This window comes from Xyrauchen texanus, chromosome 34 (assembly GCF_025860055.1).
Source record: "Xyrauchen texanus isolate HMW12.3.18 chromosome 34, RBS_HiC_50CHRs, whole genome shotgun sequence".
NCBI lineage: Eukaryota > Metazoa > Chordata > Actinopteri > Cypriniformes > Catostomidae > Xyrauchen > Xyrauchen texanus.
The window spans coordinates 5,178,605-5,199,989 of NC_068309.1; the positions used below are offsets into that span (position 1 = coordinate 5,178,605).

Genomic DNA, 21,385 nt, shown 5'->3' on the forward strand with positions numbered 1-21,385 from the left:
TACGTCTTGGCCAGTGGAATCGTCCACTTGAGGATTTTGACTTCTGTGTACATTTTAGTGATGTGGCACTTAAGGACTTTTTTCATGCAGGAATAAATGAGCCTGTGTACTCCATGCTGCCCTGTGGTGAACTTCCTTGGACGTTGGCACAATACATGGACTAAGCCCTGTTGCTCAGTGTTTTGCCATTTACTATAGGAGTGGAGGATAAGGATATCATCCCTCCCTCTGTGGCCACCACGTCTGTGTCCCCCATCATGGCTGCCACAGTCAATGAGCCAGTGCCTATGCCTTCTGCGGTCAACGAGCTAGCGCATGAAACCTCGTCCGTCCCAGAGCCAGCGCCTGAAGCCTCGTCCATCCCAGTGCCAGCATCCTTGGCCACAGAGGCTGTACCCACAGCAGTGCTCCTGGTCATCCGGAAGAGGAGGATAAGGGCCCCTGTTCCCCAGTCACTGCCTGTGCCCACTTCCACGGAAGGTATTTCCCTGTCGCTGCCTGTGCTCACGACCATGGAGACCATTCCCCAGTCGCTGCCAGCACTTCCGGCCACAGAGGCCGTTGGCAAGTCTGTTGCTCAGTCCAGTGGCCATCACCTGTCAGACACAAGGTAACAGCCTGTTCAGTGTCCAGCAGCCGGCCACTTCCTGTACCTCCGAGGAGGCTGACCAGGTGGGTATCCGCCAGGGGTAGCGCGCTCTGGCGGCCGGGCACAAAGAGGAGATGACGTGGTGCGGCCATAGATGCGCTGGCATTGCTCCACGCTGACCGCCGCGCGCGCCGAGGGTATGGGTAACCTTGCTTAATAGAGGATGAACCACGGTTTGCCACAGACGGGGGCAACACCCCCACCTCGGCCTCAGCCTTTTTTGAGCCGCTCTGGGCCTCTCGCCACCAGAGCCTTCGTTAATGATCCTTCCACAGGTTCACTTATGGAAACCTTGTTACGAATTTTACTTCCTCTAGATAGTCACACCTGCCGCCCAGTCTGCTAACCCCTGTCCAGTGGCCTTGCTCTCTGAGTCCTCTAATGCCTTGCTCTCTGAGACCCCAGCATCTCTGAACCCTTTGAGTCCCATGTTGACTTGACATCTGAGCCCTTGATATCTAGCTCCATCTTCTGAGCCTCTTGTGGCTCCGCCTCCTGCGGCTCTGACCCTGGAGCCTCCGCCTCCTTCGCCTCTGTCCTCTGACCCTCTGCCTCCTGTGGCTCTGCCCCCTGAACCTCCGCCTCTTGTGGCTCCGTCCCCTGGGACTCCATTCCCTGAGACTCCTTTGGCTCAACCTCCTGGGCCTCCATCCACTGAGCCTGAGGCTCCATCCCCTGGGCCTCTGCCTTCTGATCTTCCCATTACATATTTTATTTTACTTTTTTATGTGTTAAGGAGCTTCAGGAGCCGCTCCTTAGATGGGATAATAATACATAATATTTGAGACATTTTCTCTAGTGACAACTAGAGGCCACTAGGAGGTTAAAGACTTTTCATTTAGAGTTTAATTTTTGTTGTGTCTCTGTGTTCCCTTTGATTCATTCCAGCTGTGTCTTGTTACTCTTGTTAGTTCTTGTGCATATATAGCCCTTATGTTTTCCCTGTCATTTGTCTTGCATTATTTGATGTCTTTGAAGTTTGGTGTGTTCTTGCTTGTTTTTGTTAGCTCAGTTTCGTTTTGACTTTTTTTATGGCTTTTGATTTTCATATACTTAATAAATGTGCTGAATTTGGGCTCTAAACTCCTACTTGCCAGACACTCATCCGGAAAGTAGTCCTGGGACTCGATTCTTAAAGTCTAAGGCGTTATTCGAGAGTCGATTCCAAAGCTCAGAATTGATTCAGTTCAAAAGTGATACATGTGTTAATTTTGTCGACCACCAAACCACACATTCCAGAGCAGCCTTAACAGCACTGAGACAAAATACAAGGACGGCAGCGAAGTCATTATTTCTTGACTTTTGTAGTCCATCAGTCATGAGTAAATCTGATCCGTTTGTTCATTTGAACAAAGCAATCGTCCTTCAACACATCACACAGCTCCCCTCATCGCTCCTGTCAATCGTTCATGAGAAAGAAAGACTTCTAGACTGATATCCGTGCATTGTTATCCAATAGTATTGCATATAGCAGCTTTAATATAAGCTCAATATAATTAATATAGACAATAATACCCATATAGTGAATTTCTACAATGCCATCTGAAACTGAAAATGATTGATTTTAAATGATGCTGCATCCGTGCCGCTAGGTGTCTCTGTAACGCACCTGTTGGATGTTTGTTAGAAGGTAAAAAGTGATGCAAAACCCGATAGCTTGAAGATTTGAATTTAAACATTTGTACATGCAAGTCAATACACATTATGCTAGAAATCTTTCTTTTGACTCCTTGTTCCATGTAATGAGTCAAAAGACGAGATCCACACACTCCATTTTCATTTAATAATGTCTCTTTTAATATTCTTTCTGTTCTTTACAGTTGTTGATCCAAAAGTAAAAAGTAACATTAGTTCTAATAACACACAACACAGATGACTTAAAAACAACCATGCAACATCTCTCTCCTTAATTTGTGATGTGCTCATTCAACCACAAATTCTTGCTCCCGAACCTGTCGGTACTCTTAAAGAGACAGTACCATTTTAGCACTTGTTACAAATATCAATATAAACTCAATGTGAATATTTATAAACTGCACAAATTATGCATACAAACAAACATAAAACAAAATGTAGTAACTGTAATAAATGTTTAAATTAGTGCGGTTGAAGTTAATGCGAAAATTAACGCGTTAAAATTAGTTTAACGGCACAATTTGTTTTAATGCCGTTAAAGCGTAATATGACCCTTTGAATATAAACCGTAGTTCTTGAGATGCGAGTCAGTTTGCGCAAATAGCACTAATGTTACGTTTATTGCTGTCACTAAAACAGATGGTGGGAGGAATTATGCTGATACCTGCGGCAAGCTTTTTATCAGTGTAGCACAGTAGTAGAACATGCCCACAAAGCACTGATAGAGCTCTTAGCATTGTAACATCATTGTAGTGGCAAGACTTCTGCCATTTGAACACCAGCTTTACACTGCAAGGCGAGATTCGAGCGGGAGGCAAAACTTGCGATGCCCGGTGCGAGCATGAGACGATCGTCTGTGTTCCGCAACTTCTACCGTGTCCTTGAATAACATGTAGTTTCTAGTGCCCCCCTAGGCAGTTGGTGCCATACGCAGACTGCGGAATATGCATATAGGGAGCGGCGGTACCAGGGACGTGCCGTCCATATAAAAAAGGTTATATACCTCAAAGCATTGTTTACCACCCTTTCTTTCAACAAGGTCAGCATGCTTACCAAAATGAGCTAGCCAATTAGAAGCTCCTTCCTTCAGTCATGATATCTGATAGCCTAGATAATAGTTTTGTGTCAACATGTTCAAGTTCACGTAACTTATGCATTATTAAGCACTTAAATGGATATCTGCAGTGTAAGCACCTACGACCTACATGGATTTGTTAATTTCAATTACATTCAATTGAAAATCGAGAAAGAGAGGCTATTGAAACAAGCGGGCGACTTTTACAACAAAGTGACGGAGGTTTTAATTTGCATGGAGCGATGCATGGATTCAAGTAAAGGTATAGTTAATATATTTATAAAAAATCTTTTTTATTGATCTTGCAATCATGTCCTTCTTGTGTTATGTCTGTTTTGTGGTTCTAACATTAGGGCGCAGCCGTGTCTACGTTACATTTGCCTTGTGCATTCAGGTTTAGATGTCATTGGGGATCAGATAAGTTAATTGCTGCTGTCCATTCCAGTTGTTCTGAACTGTGGGAAGAGTGATGTGTGACGTCTATGATGATGAAACATATAGCCTGGCACTAACTGGCAATATTAACTTTTTGTTGTGTCAAAACAAGCTCTTCTGGCACTATGATACATTGTGTGATTTAACGAACTCAATATATGGCAATCTTTCATTTGTGTGATATAAGCAATATTACTGTCCTGAATTTAAAACAATTTGGTCACGAAGTTCATCACTGTGACATCATTGTTTTCATTGACTGGAGAGTTCTAAGGCAAACATTTACATCTATGACACTTCAGTGACATCACACTCACCCATATAATGTGTTTTGATACATAATACACTTACAATTACCATATTTTGCACATAATTTGAATTTAGTTGTGCTGTGTTCATTTTCTGTTGGTGGGTTTTGTGTGGATGACTGAAAAATACATCTGGATGAAGTATATTTGTCCACTCATGTTTGTAAAGATATTGCGATTAATTGCGATTATCTACAAAAAATGTGATTAATCGCGATTGCGTGCAAAAACAATTGATTACTCGCGATTAAATATTTTTATATAGTAGCACTTAAATGTAATTTCATAATGAGGTTCCAACCTTGTGAATATATTTTGTATTAAAAATGTGTATTAAATTTAAAATAATAACAACAGCTTGTATCATCAGCTGAGCTAAAATGTGATTAAAATGACAAAAATCTAAATAGGAAAATAAAATATGCACTCTCACGTACTATAACACGTGAAGTCATGTACGTATATGAATACAAGATATACAGAATGAGAAAATGCCCCCTTCTCGATTTGCTTAATATCTTTTTTAGTTGCATTACGCTTACATGTCGTCAAAACTCTGGCGAGTTAAAACTAAAATGTTCTTGCCAACGGCGATTCTTTCTCCAACGTGTCCGTAGAGGGTTGATATTGAAGTGTTATTACCTTACTTATATTTTATTTTTTGAACTGTTTGCTGCTTTTAGTTATGCGTTTGATTATTGTCACTATTATTGTGATTTGTGTGTGAAGTCTTTACTTAAAGTTTACTTAAAAAGACATTAAGCTCATTTAACAAGTAGCCTAATATTGATTTAAATCAACTTTTTATTTTAATTCAGTTTAAACAACTTTTCTGCTTAAGTTGACACAACTTAACATTTTAAGGCAGCACAAACACTTTTTTAAGTTGAAGCAACGTGATCTTTGTACAGTGTGATGAGGGCATTTCATACAAGGATCCTGAAACAAACACACACACTTAAACCTTATATCATATGTATTTAGTGCACATTGGTAAGTTGTGTGTATCTGAGGTAAAGAGAGATGAGATAGTGTGTATGAGAGATATAATGTGTAAGTGAGCTGTTGTGAATGTTTGCGTGTAGGCCTATAATCCTGTGTTCATCAGATGATAGTAGTATCAAGTGTTCTTAATAAAGCTAATGGCAGGAGCTGCTATCCTCAAGAGAATTTCTTATGAGCTTAAAGGTACAGTACGCCTTTTTAACACTTCATGTAGCAAAATAGTGTTCTCAAACGTAGCATGTATTGACCGACCATGGCACGGGTCACCCCCCCCACACACACACTCACAGTGTTTACAAACATTTGAGATTTGTGTGACATTTCATTGAAAATATTTGTCCTGTCATAGCATTTTTTTTAATTATATGTTTATTTTAATACGTTATTTTAAACTCACTTAATATATATATTAGGGCTTTTTTTCTCTAAGTGTTTTAGAACAACTTTTTCCACTTGTGTTTTGAGCCAGACACCACTTTGCCTAAATTAGGAGCCCGATCTTCTTTATTGCGTAATTTAGGTAAAGCATGTTAAATAGTTTGACCAAGTTAATCCAGTGGCACTAACTTATTTATCTGTGTTAATGAAATCACTGTTAATAATTTACAGGTGTTAGTGAAGCGTCTTTAATTATCTGTTCAGCAAGACTCCCTCTCTTTGGGTGTATCTTCTTTCTGGTTCTGTCTATCTCTTTGTAAGAGTCTCTCTCTCTCTCTCTCTCTCTCTCTCTCTCTCTCTGTCTTTGTCTATTTCTCTGCTTTTTTGTCTAATTATTCTGCATTTATTTATATAGAAATAAGTTTGACATTTTTTTGTCATAGTGTGTTTAAATACATTTATAGTGTGTTTAAATACATTTATATATATATCACATATATATATAACTATATGTGTGCATATATACCATGCCGTGCTTTAGTAAAGCGATCTCATGACCATGAATAATGAACGCCATGAGGCCCAGCCCTCCTTGATCTCTCTATCCTCTCCATTTTCATTTGCTTTCTCTCACAGATCATGTGACCTCTCTGCAGCCAGTAATTATTCATGAGCTCCAAGCCGCACCACAGGTCCTGCGTGAGAGAGCCTCCGGCTCCAAGCTCAGGCCCTGCTCCAGCTGCATGCAGGGGCCCATCGGCTGGCCCAGAACAGACGGCGACACCTTACACCGCAGACGGCGAGGAAACACTCAGCCTCACCCTGCCACACTCAGATGAATAAAAGATGCCCACAAAAGAGAAAAAAACAGCAGAAACCGAAGAAAGGGATGACGAAGGAGAGGAGAAGGAGCCAAAAGTGAAAGGAAAGAGTAAGAGGAATGCAGACAAGAAGACGAGACACAAGAGCTCAGAGGAGAACACGGGGAACACCGAGACTCACACAGAGGAGAAAAGAAAGAAGAGTGGATCGGTAAAAGAGAAAAATACAAAGGAAAAAGAAGGTCAAGAGACTGAAGATGGTCAGGTGACAGAGAATGACAACAGGACGGATGAACAAAACAACAATGAGCCCATCAAAAAAGAAAAACGGACCAAAGAGAAATCCTCAAACGAGGAACGGGACAAAAAAGAGGTAAAGAAAGAGAAGAAAAAGAAGAGTAAGCCATCAGAAAACAAAGAAGGAGAAGAAGACATGGGGTCAAAGGAGAAGAAGAGCAAAGATGATAAGAAGAAGAAGAAGAAGTCGGCTGAGGATGAGGAGGCCGTGCCGGAGGAGGCCGAGGAAGAGGAGGATAAAAAGAAGAAGAAAAAGGATAAGAAGAAAAAGAAAGGGTCAGAGAGCGACGAGGAGAAGAAACCCAAAAAGGGAAAGAAGTCAAAGGTCAAACAGGTAGACTATGCTGAGTTGTACCAGGAGGAACTGCTGAACTATCATACGGAAGAATCAGATGATCAGGAAGATGAGTTCAACAAAAAGAAAGGTGAACGCTGTCAAAATAAAAAGATACCGGAGGCACAATTTTGGGGAGAACCTCTAGGCATCCTTCTGCTTTTTAAGGGTGCCTAAAAGTTCTCCAAAGTGTTCCACCAGTGTGGCAATCTAATGAACTTCAAAATGTGTCTAAAATATCTTGTTACATTATACAATCTTTGAACCTCTTTTTGTTGGGATACGTGGGTGAAAAACAAACCAGTTCAACAGCCTTGAATGCATTTATTCACACATTTCCATCGGCAAATTGCATTTGGAGACTCGCCACTGGCACTTAAGTAAAGAGCAACACCATTCGTGTCTATCTTTTCTGGGGATCAGCTGTCTTTCTCTCTCGCCACGTCTGTCTGTCTCTTTCTCTGCTTTCAGTCACTGTCAGGTATCCCTCCTCTCAGTTCAACCTCACATGGGAGGTTGAAAGACGAAAAAATATTGTAGTGAGGAATTTTGAAAAGACCAAAGGTTCTTAAAGGGACAGTTCACCCAAAAATGTAAACTCTCTCATCGTTTACTCACCCTCATGCCATCCCAGAAGTGTATGACTTTCTTTCTTCTGCAGAACACAAATGAACATTTTTAGAAGAATATCTCAGCCTTAGTCAAGAGGGTCCAAAACTTTGAAGCTCAAAAAGCACATACAGGCAGCATAAAAGTAATCTATACGACTTCAGTGGTTAAATCCACGTCGTCATAAGCGATATGATAGGTGTGGCTGAGAAACAGATCAAATTTTTTTTTTTTACTATATATCCTACTCCATGCCCAGAATGTGGTGATATGCACGAAGAATGCAAATCACAAAAACAAAAGAGGAACTCTCAGGAAAGAAGAGTGAAAAAAAGGACTTAAATGTTGTTTTGTTTCTCTCTCACACCTATCCTATCACTTCTGAAGACATGGATTTAACCACTGGAGACGTATGGATGACTTTTATGCTGCATTTATGTGCTTTTTGAGCATTATATGGACCTACAGAGATGAAATATTCTTCTAAAAATCGTTTGTTTTCTGCAGAAGAAATAGTCATTAGAGAATTTTCATTTTTAGGTGAACTATTCCATTAAATGGCTTATTTGTTCCAGAGTACGGGGCTCTTGAGTAGGTTAGGCTATGTGGCTCTTTAAAGATTAAAAAGTACTTGAGTGGTTCTCAATGGGTGGGTGGAAAATTGCAACTCAAAAAAGGGTCGGATACCTGTTCTGCCGGCAAAAACACTGCTCAATGCAAATAATAAAATGATCCAACAAAACACAATTATATTTAGCTGCAAATTCATTTCCCTTGGTAAAAGTTCACCACATTAGGTAGATGCCATGGACAGCTTCATCCATTTGATGTCCAATGTAAAATCTTGGTCCTGAAGCAAAACCAGCTTAGAACCACACTGCTCTACATGACCACTGAAGAGCTCTAAAAGAGCCTTGTATGTAAATAAGATCCTCATCCAACTCAAACTCAGTCTGTTCAGAGAAACTTCCAGATTTCGTATTGGCAGACAGCGCTGGACATCTTTGATTGGCACACTAGAGGTTTGTCTGGAATGGCTGATTATTACAGTGTCCTGGCAGCAGGGTGTCACGAGGGAACGGTGGTGGGCACCATGCCAACGCTTTATTTGAATCAGACGGGCACCTCTCTATGGCCTGAAACGTTACACTCTAATCAGCCTTTTCATGGAACCTTCAAAACCTCATTCAGCACAATGAATGCCACTCTTTCGGGGTAAGTCAGGCGTAGCACAAATAATCCAATACTGGCTTCCTTTTGAATCTAAGGCTGAACAGGAAGTTAGAACACCTGCAGAACTGATTAATGATTAGTATAACAGCACTTGCCGTATTAATATTTCTACTGTCTCTCTTCCATCTCTTTCTCACCTCTGACTATCCATTTTCTACATATTATCATCGCCCTGTTACTCTTTTTCTCTCTCTAGCTTCTTATCTACTCTGTAAGTCACACCATACTCTTAAAAATAAAGGTTCCAATTAGAGCCAAAAACGATTTTACATTCTGATGTCATAGAAGAACCTTTTTAAGTTCCACAAAGAAAATGTTTATACTCGAGTTCTTTAGAAAACCATCACCCATGTCATGTGGTGACTTTTTAGAAACCAGGAACCAATACAATGATCTGAAGACTCTATAATGTAACATCAATAACTATTTATGTAGTCTACTTAGGAGCCCTATACAGTGAAAAATGGTTCTCGATAAGACAAGGGTTAATAGCAGGAGATAAAAGTAATGAAGAACCATCATTTTTGGTTTCCCCAATAGATAGAAAAGTTATGAGAAGGTTAGTGGGGAGGGTTTTGTTAGGGTTAGGGTTAGGTTATGGGTAGGTTGGGTTGGCGTTAGGGTTAGGTTATGGTTAGGTCGGGTTTGGGTTTGTGTTTGGGTTAGGGTTATGGTTAGGTTGGGTTGGGTTAGGGTTAGGGTTAGGGTTATGGTTATGGTTAGGTTGGGTTTAGGTTGGGGTTAGGGTTATGGTTATGGTTATGGGTAGGTTGGGTTTGCGTTAGGGTTAGGCTTAGGTTATGGTTAGGTCGGGTTTCGGTTTGTGTTTGGGTTATGGTTATGGTTATGGTTAGGTTGGGTTTGGGTTTGGGTTTGGGTTTGGTTAGGGTTAGGGTTAGGTTATGGGTAGGTTGGGTTGGCGTTAGGGTTAGGGTTGGGTTAGGTTAGGTTATGGTTAGGTCGGGTTTGGGTTTGTGTTTGGGTTAGGGTTATGGTTAGGTTGGGTTGGGTTGGGGTTAGGGTTAGGGTTATGTTTGGGTTGGGTTTGGGTTAGGGTTATGGTTATGGTTATGGGTAGGTTGGGTTGGCGTTAGGGTTAGGTTATGGTTAGGTCGGGTTTGGGTTTGTGTTTGGGTTATGGTTAGGTTGGGTTTGGGTTTGGGTTGGGTTAGGGTTAGGGTTAGGGTTAGGGTTAGGTTATGGGTAGGTTGGGTTGGCGTTAGGGTCAGGGTTAGGTTATGGTTAGGTCGGGTTTGGGTTTGTGTTTGGGATAGGGTTATGGTTAGGTTGGGTTGGGTTGGGTTAGGTTGGGGTTAGGGTTAGGGTTAGGGTTATGGTTATGTCGGGTTTGGGTTTGTGTTTGGGTTAGGGTTATGGTTAGGTTGGGTTGGGTTGGGTTGGGGTTGGGGTTAGGGTTATGGTTAGGTTGGGGTTGGGGTTGGGGTTATGGTTATGGTTATGGTTAGGTTGGGTTGGGGTTAGGGATATGGGTATGGTTAAGTTGGGTTTGGGGTTAGGTTTAGGTTATGGTTAAGTTGGGTTTGGGTTGGGGTTAGATTTAGGTTATGGTTAAGTTGGGTTTGGGGTTAGGTTTAGGTTATGGTTTGGGTTAGGGTTAGGTTATGGTTAGGTTGGGTTTGGGTTGTGGTTGGGGTTATGGTTATGGTTAGGTTGGGTTGGGGTTAGGGTTATGGTTAGGTTGGGTTTGGGTTGTGGTTATGGTTTGGGTTAGGTTATGGTTGGGTTGGGTTAGGGTTATGGTTTGGGTTAGGGTTAGGGTTAGGGTTAGGGTTATGGTTGGGTTGGGTTGGGTTGGGTTAGGGTTATGGTTTGGGTTAGGGTTAGGGTTATGGTTATGGTTATGGTTGGGTTGGGTTGGGTTAGGGTTATGGTTTGGGTTAGGGTTAGGGTTATGGTTAGATTGGGTTGGGGTTAGGGTTATGGTTATGTTGGGTTTGGGTTGGGGTTATGGTTAAGTTGGGTTTGGGTTGGGGTTAGGTTTAGGTTATGGTTTGGGTTAGGGTTATGGTTAGGTTGGGTTTTGGTTGGGGTTAGGGTTAGGTTATGGTTTGGGTTAGGGTTCGGGTAGGGTTAGGGTTATGGTTATGATTAGTTTGGGTTTTGATTGGGTAGGGTTAGGGTTATGGTTATGATTAGTTTGGGTTTTGATTGGGGTTAGGGTTAGGGTTATGGTTATGGTTATGATTAGTTTGGGTTTGGGTTGGGGTTAGGGATATGGGTATGGTTATGATTAGTTTGGGTTTGGGTTGGGGTTAGGGTTAGGGTTAGGTTATGATTAGGTTGGGTTTAAGGTAAGGTTTAGGGTAAGGGTTAGCGGTTAATGGATGGGGGTTAGGTTTAGGGTAAGTTATAGCGGTTAAGGGTTGGGGGTTAAGTTTAAGGGTTGGGTTTAAGGTAAGGTTTAGGGTAAGGGTTAGCGGTTAAAGGTTGGGGGTTAGGTTTAGGGGTTGGGTTGGGGTTAAGGTTAGGTTGGGTTTGTGTCAGGGTTAGAGCTGGGTGACTCTTTAACTTCTGGTACTTTTAGTACTGTGGATTTCTAGAAAGTCTTGTTTTCTCTCAATATGTTTTATTTTGTTGGTGTGCAACAGTGTATTTACATGCGCCTGAAGAGATTTGTTATTATTGTCTTTTTCTTTCCTTGAAAGTCATGAAAATTCCCACCACAATGTCATTTCCAGCACATCTCAAATTGGGAATTATGTGTTAATTTTAAAAGTTGTTTGGAATAAAATGACTTACTATTTTGTCTTGCTGAGGCTAATTTCATAGCTAATATTTTATGTATCCTAAATACACAAATAAAAAAAATTCACACTTTTTGCATAATTTGGCAAAATTAAAGCTTGATTGGGAATAACGGCCAATAAAATATTCTGCACTCAAATTATATTTAACTTGAGTTTTCATGTCAAGCATGCTCATCAATGACACTTTTGTCCACTTGGTAAACTAGGGGCTAAATTTAGTGTGGGGGAAATTACGCCACAACTGTGGGACTGTTGTAATGTTTAAAGAAAAAAATAATTATAGAAATTATTTGCACACAACAAATATCGAAATGGTTTATTTTTTACCTCACTCTTATAAAACAAAGAACGTGCCCAAAGAAACTCCCAGTCACCAAGGAGCCTCTGGAGCTCGACTTTTGATTGGGAAAAAGAAGTTCCACATGTTTCATTTGAATGCTGCTTGAACATTACTCCTAAATACGATCAGGCACCTCAAGTTAAGACATGCATTTGGTTGTCCCGGGGTCTTCTTTGGTTCAGAGAGAGGTAGAGGTTACACGGTGTGCATCAGGGCCATGTTGTGCTCGCACTCAGTTAACATGGATAAGTTACAGAGATATTGCTTACAGCAATTCAGCTTATCCAAAGCTTAGAATAGGAGGCTGTTGGGTTACACGGGACATACTCGAGCACTCACAGCTGCATTGGAGACAATAACCCCTCTAATGTTATGCAAATGAAAATGACTTGCTTATTCTCTGGAGATTTTGTCAAAGGTAATTGAAATTTTCTCCTGTCGCCCAGTGTACGAGGTGGTGACCATCACAGGTGATGTTAAAGGGGCGGGGACTGATGCTAATGTGTTCGTCACCATGTATGGAGAGTATGGAGTGACTCCTAAAGTTCATCTGGCCAGCAAGTAAGTTGTGGGTCATTTAGCTGTTTTCACTAGTTTTTGTTACTGGGTTCTTGAGATGTAACTCTGTGTCCGACCCAGCAGAACATACAAATGGAACAAGCTGTGTCTGAAAACTGTCCCTATTCCCTGTAGAGTCGTTTCATGTCAACTCAACTGGCTCAAAATTTTCTTATTGACATTTTTGTTTACTGGTGAAAGAAATACTTAAATGATGATCAATGCCAAAATATAAAAAATGATGGATGAATATTTACAGAATAATCATTATTTTGTAGGGTGGGGGTAATATGAAAAATGTGAAAATCCAAATACTAATTCCTTTGGTACATGCAACCCTAATGATGCATTCCAGATCTTTACAGATCCAGAAAAACAGTGAACGAACTATGAAAACTGAAATCCAAAAACTATTTTGCACCAACTGAAGAGCCACATGTAATAGTGTATTTCTGGACTCTTATGTTTTTATGTACTTTTCTAGTTTCAACAATATTTTCAGTGTTGGCTGTAATCCAATTACAAAGTAATTAGTTACTGTATCTAATTACTTGTAGTCAGGGCTGGACTGGGAAGAGAAATCGGCCTGGTATTTTGGGGGGGTTGGGGTGTTCTCCCGATGGCCAGTTCGCACTTGATCAGCCCCAAAGTGCGTCGGCCCACCGGGAAAATGCCTGGTATGCCAGATTACCAGTCCAAAAGTAGTGCAATGCATTACATTTTAAATTCTTGTTATCAGATTACAGTTACTGACTATCAATGAATTTAATTACTTTAAGTACATTATACGGTTATGCTAATTTCTAATATATTATGTATGTAGAATACATGAATTATTACCTCATAATGAGTCATTGTGAAGGAGAAATGTGTGTTTGACTTGTGTGTAACAATGAACAAAAAGAAATATAGACATTATTTTGAATTAGTTGAGCGGAAAAGTGTTCTAGAAAGTAATTTAACGGTAAAGTAGTTAGTAATGTGATTACTTTTCCAATGAAGTAATTAGTAAAGTAATTTGATTACAATTTTAGAGTATAATTAGTAATTTGTAGTGGATTACTATTTACCCAACACTGATTATTTGTACTTCAGACCTTTGTTTTGTTGGACAAGAAAAACTAGTTTCAAACCATGTGAGCCACATTTGATTTTCGAACATTGAAAATGGGTAAAATGTAACAATTTGCATATGGAGCCACATTGAGAGCCCCATATCGCTGGGATTTCACCACACCGAGTCTTAAAACTAAAGATACCAAAAGGAAAATGTATCCTGAACCAGCATCTTAAAGGTTATTAAGATATCTTTAATACTTCTGGAGTTATTGGCACTCCGACTTTGGAAAAACAACAAAAAAAGTGTTTTTCCCACCGATTTTTGGACTCACACCAGTGGCGTATAACGCAACGAGGTGCTGAGGTAAAAATAAAATGCTGATGCTGCCACCTTTGTAAGGTTATGTTTTGATAAACTGTAGTTTTGCTCCAAATTCACAGGCAAAATTGTCGTTTATTTTCATCATCATTTACTGTATGTTTATCTTTCTTCAACAAAAAAATTGTGTTAACAAAATCCTACATTTCAGCTGAGGAAATGTGTGAAATTTGGTTGATTTGATATGGAACAACCCTATATGGTGCACTGAATGGTACATCATTCATTTTGTACTGTTGACCCGAATTCTCCAGATATTATTATTAGTAAAAGTAGTAGCTGGTAATATTAATATTATCATTAAAGATTGATAGTGTAAATAAGACTGGTTTAATGCATATGAAGACTTGTCGATGTGTTTATTAACATCATATTTGGTGAAATTGTTTTCTGCTCTCAAACCTTTTAGGAATGAACTGATTTTTTGTTGTTGTGAGGTCATGTCATATTAAGGTAGATGCTTTCGTTTTTTTGGCGTGGCTTTTAAAAACAATAACATTAAAGGGATAGTTCACCCAAAAATGAAAATTCTCTCATCATTTACTCACCCTCATGCCATCCCAGATGTGTGTGACCTTCTTTCTTCTGCAGAACACAAGCGAAGATGTTTTTAGAAGAATATCTCCGCTTTGTAGGTCCAAACAGTTTAACAGAGCTTTGAAGCTACAAAAAGCACATAAAGGTAGCATAAAATAATCCATAAAGTTCCAGTGGTTTAATCCGTGTCTTCAGAAGCGACCAAATCAATTTAGGGTGAGAACAGAACAAAATATAACCCCTTTTTTACTGTAAATCTTGACATCAGCAGTCTCCATGTTGAGCTTGAAATCGTGATGGTGTCTAGAGACTGCAATGGCAAAATGTGTACAGTGAAAAATGAGTTACATTTCGGTCTGCTCAGCCAAAATCAATTAGATATCTTCAGAAGACATGGATTAAACCACTGGAGTTTTATGGATTACTTTTATGCTGCCTTTATATGCTTTTTGGAGCTTCAAACGCCATTCACTTGCATTATCTGGCCCTACAGAGCTGAGATATTCTTCTAAAAATCTTTGCTTGTGTTCTGCATAAGAAAGAAGGTCATACACATCTAGGATGGCATGAGGGTGAGTGAATGATGAGAGAATTTTCATGTTTGGGTGAACTGTCCCTTTAAGTGGCGTTCTTTGTATTACAGTACAGGGAGACTTTCTGTAGAGAGTATCTGGAAAAGACAGAGTTTGTGATGTTAATCCTTTCATTCTGTATTCTTCTCCAATCTACAGCACAGAAAAGAGGTATAACTTGAATGTGGCCACCTCTCAACACATGTGTGGCCTTGCATTGCATTGAGCACAGAGCTGTACATGAGAACATCCTGAGTGCTTCCACCATGACATACACAACCACACACACAGATAGAGTTTCCATAGTATAAGATTGCCCATGTTCAGTGTTCAGCAGAGTTGCTTGACTCACAGCAATCCATTACTCACAATGCCATAGTGAAGCACAGGATTTGTTCTCCTCTATACAGCATCGGTGTGGACATTCATCTGTACAAAGGGGAAGAGATTCATATGACTTTTTCATTGGAATAATGAGATGGCACAGTCACATGACATCACTTCCTGTTGTGGTCTTTCAAGAACAAAGAAGATTACACATTAGGCCCCATACAAATCACCATACATACTGTACATACTGTCGCATGTATGCATGTTGATTCTATATGAAAGCTAAGAAAGACCATCAAAACTCTCTGTACAGTAATCAATTATCCTGATTATTGCTGATCAATCATCAGTGAATGACTCAGAAATGAATTACTCTTTGGGGAGTTTTCATTTGCTCAGATGAATGTCCAAACGGTTAATGTTGCATAATGACTCAATAAACATTACAAACATAAGTAAGGAGAAAAAAGAAAGATACAAACTTGGAAAAGCATAAAGCAATATAGTACAATGTTTTTTTTTTTTAATAGGCCTCAAACTTTAAGAACATTTCCAGGTCATATTTCACCCCAAAATCAAAAGAAAGAGATTCAAACAAACCCTATATTACATTTAATAATAATAATAATAATTTTGAGATTTACACATTTCAATTTCATAATACATTTCCATAATTTTAAATTGAGTAATATTAAACCGGAGTATAAAATGACTATAAAATGAATTTTGTTATGAAATTGAAATGCATAAATCCAAAAATAGGCTAAAATATATATATATTTTTTTTAGTGTAGGACCATTAATATTTTTGTTACATTGTGAAGTTTCTTTCATGGCAATTAACCCTTTAAAGATATCCAGTTTCATTGGCATACCAAAATTAAAGGCTTATAACAAAAAAGGAAAGAAAAAGGAGGGTCAAATGTTTGGTATCATTTCAAGGAAAACCTTTCAAATTTTGTAATGATTTAGATTATGATACATTCTGAGACTCTCAACCTTCGAAAGTGCTGCACAAATCACACAAAAACTTAAACCAAAAAGTTTTTTCTTATTTTTCTGATTTGACATTATATATCTGAGGGTAGCTCCAAAATAATTCCTTATATATTTTCACCTGTAATAGGGTTACATTTTTTGGCATTGCAAATATATAACATTACAAAAGTAAAATTATCCTACTGTCCAAGCAAATAAAACATAATTATTGTACATAAGAACTAATTATACATGAATATACAACAATGACTAAAGTTATGCTCTCTCTCCAAAACATGCCAGGCTTGAGTAACAAGATCTCATTCAGTTCCATTCTGTGCCATTTGAGGCATCATTGAGCCTGTGTCATGTACTTGGCGCCATGTCCTGGTGGCCATATGCAAATAGTGTGAGCAATCTTCTCTGCCCATATTTGGATGACTTCCACCTCTGGTTGCAGCGATCTAAATCCTTATGTGATTGGTTTAGAGTTCCAGTTACATTATGTGCTGTGTGCACATTGTTTTTCGTGTGGATAATCTAATGATCTATGCATCCGATTACATTGTGTGAGGACTTGTTTTAATTGTATGTGTATTTTAGGTTCTGTTTATTTTTCGTGAGGCTATAGGCAAAAACGCGACATACAAGCAACATTGGTTTACATGTAACTGCATGCCAAAGATATATATACTTAGCTTTTACTCGCTAGATTTGTGTCTGTGATTGGCCGGTTGTATTCTACACTTTGAGAGATGTCCAATATTATTTGACAAGGCTATTTGATCAGTTTGATGTTTTTAATGATTACAATAATATGTGCTGTGCAAAATTGTTTATAAATTATCAAAACGTAACCCCTCTGATTTGTCTGCAAATTTCATAGCACTTTCGGTTATGGTCATAATGACTATATATATATATATATATATATATATATATATATATATATATATATAGTAAAGTAGAGCTTCTAAACTTTAAAATGATACCTATTTGTGTTGGTTAAAACTGTAGTTATTAATATTTTGATATAAAAAAATTCTCGCAGACCCATCCGAACATAAAGGGTTAAGCAAAGATTATCTCAATCTTATTACTGTCATGCAAAAATTAAAATTGCATTTAAAATCTTTTTTTTTTTAATAAAATAACGAATTATTTAAACATCATGGTAGTATTTATTGTACTGCGTTAAATGCGGAGTGTTTTTGTATCATTAAAATAATATTTTCTTTTAAATTGAATAATAGTAATTTTTGGTCATCAATTTGGAAATCACTATTGAGAAAAGTGGGAATTATTTTCATTATGTTTAAAAAACACTTACGGGTGCATTAAAGTAATGAGAATTGTCATGAAAATAATGTCACAATGCAAAAATATCTTAATGCTCCTAAACAGGCTTCATGCTAAATTGTATTTATTTTATTATTATTCTTTTTTTGTTGTTGCAAACAGTCTGAACAGCAAAAGACTTATTTATTAGGTAGATCTAATCAGTGACTCTTTCTCAAAGAGTTGAAACAGAATAGAATAGAAATGTTTTTGGACTTTATCTGACAGTCAGAATGCAACATTTTGGAATCGAGATGACATTTAACAGAAATGGAGTCTGTCTAAATTTCATCATTTCCAAAGTTTGCGGTTTCTCAGTAATGCATCATCGGTGTGCTGATCTCAGGTGAGATGTGTGTGTTTCGCTGCACTGGTAAGTCACTGTGTACGTGTGTGTGTGTGTGTGTGTGTGTGTGAGTGATTTGGCAATGTGAGTGGATGTATAATTCATACTGGGTGATTTTTAATTCATGCATTTTGCATTTTGATTAGAGAGATGCTTTTGCCGAAGCCAACACAAGAAACCATTGCATGATATGTGGGGACAGAGGGTTCTTTCTAATACACACACACACACACACACATACAGACTCACCTACACTCATACATAGTCAGTCTCAGATGTCGGTGCATTGCAAACAGAGAAGCTTGATTGAGTGTCAAATCGTCTAGTTTTGAGCCTATCACTTTCACAGGTTGATCTTTTTCTATTTTAGGAGCAGAACGGCTTTCGAAAAGAACAAAACCGACGTCTTTCGGATCAAAACACACAATGTTGGGCCAATAAAGAAAATTAGGTATATACATATATCCACACACACAGTATTTATGTAAACAATCATACATCTAACAGTCACCTCCTTAAAGGTGAAGTGTGTAATTTCTGCACCACTAACATCACCTGAACTCTCCCATCATCTTCCAAAAAATGTATTTAAAGTTACGTCCTGTGTGATGTGTGTGTTGTGATGTACTTCCTGTGATGCAGAATCGAACATGATAACACAGGCATGAGTGCCAGCTGGTTCCTGGACCGGGTCATCGTGACTGACATGAACAGGCCACACCTCCGATTCTTTTACGCCTGCAACAATTGGCTGAGCAGAGAGGAGGGGGATGGACTTACCGTTCGATATCTGTTGGGCAGCCTCAACCCCATGGACATCCCAAAACGTATGTTGTGACCTTCTAAATACATGCAGCCCACGTTCCAAAAAATTTGAATAAACGCATCACATCACAGGGGTTTTTATGTTTGCTGGACCACCTGAGAAATTAGCCTAGAATCTACCCTACCTAGAACACCCATGCCACATTTTCAACATGCACACGTTACTATTTTGTTTACTATATTGAAAGCACCACAACTACACATTACATTTAATGTACAGTCATTTCAAATCAGATGATTGCAACACGCTCCACAAAAGTTTGGACAGTCGAGTGTTTACCACTGAGAAACATCACCATTTCTTCTAATAACACTTATTAAGCATTTGGGTAATGAAGACACAAGTTTGTTAAGTTTAGAAAGTGGAATTTTCCCCCATTCATCCATTATGTAAGTCTTTAGCTGCACAATTGTACGGGGTCATCATTGTCGTATTGTGTGTCCATAATGCACCACACATTCTCAACTGGAGACAGTTCAGGCTCAATCTAGCACCCACACTCTCTGCTCACAGCTATTCACATGTAATCTGGGCAGTATGTGGTTTGAAGTTGTCCTGCTGGAAAATGCAGGGATGTCCCTGTAATAGACGGCGCTGGATGGAAGTATTTATTTGCTCCCAAATTTGTACATATCTGTCTGCATTCATGGTGTTCTCAGATGTGCGAGTTACCCATGCCATGGGCACTGACAAACCCCTGACACATACAGACACTGGCTTTTGGAGCTGATGCTAATAACAGCTTGGATGGTCCTTTTCCTCTTTGGCTTGGATAACACGACGGCTGTGTTTTACAAAAACCTTTTAAAATGGACTCTTCAGACCAAAAAATTCAGTTCCACTGTTCTGCTTTCCATCTAAGATGAGACCGGCCCAGAGAAGTCATCAGCGCTTCTGGACAGTGTTGATGTACGGCTTCTCCTTTACATAGTAAAGTCTTAACTTGCATCTGTGGATGCAGCGGTGACTGGTGTTGACTAACAAAGGTTTATTAAAGTAATCCCAAACCCATGTTCGTGATATCCATTACAGATGAATGATGTTTTTTAAGACAGTGATGTCTGAGGGATCAGAAATCTCGCACATTCAGAAATGGTTTTCGTCTTGCCCTTTACGCACCGAGATTTTACCATATTCCTTGAAACCTTTAACTATATTGTGCACTGTAGAGGGTGAACTGCCCAAAATCCTTCCAATTTGTCTTTGGGGAACATTGTTCTCCAAGTGCTGGATTATTTGCTGAAGCATCTCTTGAATGATCGGTGCTCTTGACGGACTCGGCTGTTTTTGGAGGCTCCTTATATACTATGACACGATTGCCTCACCTGTTTAACATCTTCTGTTTCACATCGTCTTGTTATTTCAACTCGTCAAATTATTATTAGTCTTAAATTGCCCCTGTCCCAACTTTTTCGGAAATGGGTATTGTATAAACACAGAAGTAAATATGTACCTCATAATATCCGAAAGCCTTCCACATGGAACAATAATAAATGCTAAATAGTCTATTTGACAAGATCATCTTGCATTAGAAGCAAGATCCAGAGCTGCGCATGCAGATCTCAACACATGCTGCACAAAGCAGGATGACGGTCACAATCAACTGATATTTTTTATTAATTTTATCATGAACGGGCAATTTTGAGTTGAAAATAAACTTCACAAAACAAGAAGTTTCCAGGCTTGAAACATCAGCTTCGAATAAAATGTACCCAAATAAACAAATAAATATGACAAGATGATACATGATTCATTGTAAAGCTAACAGACAATCATAAATAATACTTATAAGCTAGAGCATTCATTTGCACATGTTTCATGTAGTTCAAATGTAGAATTTACTTAATATTTTCAAGTTAACACTTAAACTTATTTAATGTAGAAATACAAAAAATTAAAATAAAAACATATTTTTTCTGTGTATATAAACACCATATACGCATTACATGTCACGCTAGGTCTCAAATTATAAACAGTATAAACCAATAAATACTACATGTTATCAACTGACACAATATAATTAAGTGTATGTGATATTGCCTCATCATACTGTATATAACTTGCATGAGTCATATGATAATGATTCATAGAGTATACAAACACAGCCCACAGATTATGCACACAAACAAACCCAAACCAGACTCGGGTTGCATAAAGAAGATTAGGAGGATTTTAGTTGTAGGGTAGAGTTTCAGATCAAAATATCACCCGCTCAACATTCCCATACACTGCAGACAATATAACATTACAACTCACAGAGAGAAAGACAGTGAGTTGAGAAAGACTAGCTGGAAGAGCTTAATAAATATCCATAATAATGGAATAATGTGTTAAAATAATGTTACAAAAATGTACGCAATCACTCATGTCCCCGGACTGAGTGTAAAATTGAATATTTCTACCATCGGAGCAATTCAAGCTTGAAGTACCACCTGTTTTCAGCAGGGGGCAGTAAGCGGAACTCCAGCTGTGTAGACAGCACACAGCTGAACAAACCACAGTTTTGTTCACGACAGAAGAAAGGTGCCTCTGGTTGTTCCTTGCAGGATACTCAGCGTTACCATATGGTTAGGAA

At 38.9% G+C, this 21,385-nt stretch overlaps 1 protein-coding gene across 1 annotated transcript in view; it reads left to right on the forward strand.

The window, feature by feature from the left end:
* The first annotated feature begins 6,229 nt into the window (after positions 1 to 6,229).
* LOC127627346 (lipoxygenase homology domain-containing protein 1-like) overlaps positions 6,230 to 21,385 on the forward strand; it is a 62,040-nt gene continuing 46,884 nt past the window's right edge. Inside the window, exons 1-4 of the mRNA XM_052103694.1 lie at positions 6,230 to 7,028; positions 12,334 to 12,448; positions 18,355 to 18,435; positions 18,627 to 18,811. Coding sequence (XP_051959654.1) covers positions 6,332 to 7,028; positions 12,334 to 12,448; positions 18,355 to 18,435; positions 18,627 to 18,811 — 1,078 coding nt within the window. The 5' untranslated portion in view covers positions 6,230 to 6,331. The remainder of the gene's footprint in view (positions 7,029 to 12,333; positions 12,449 to 18,354; positions 18,436 to 18,626; positions 18,812 to 21,385) is intronic.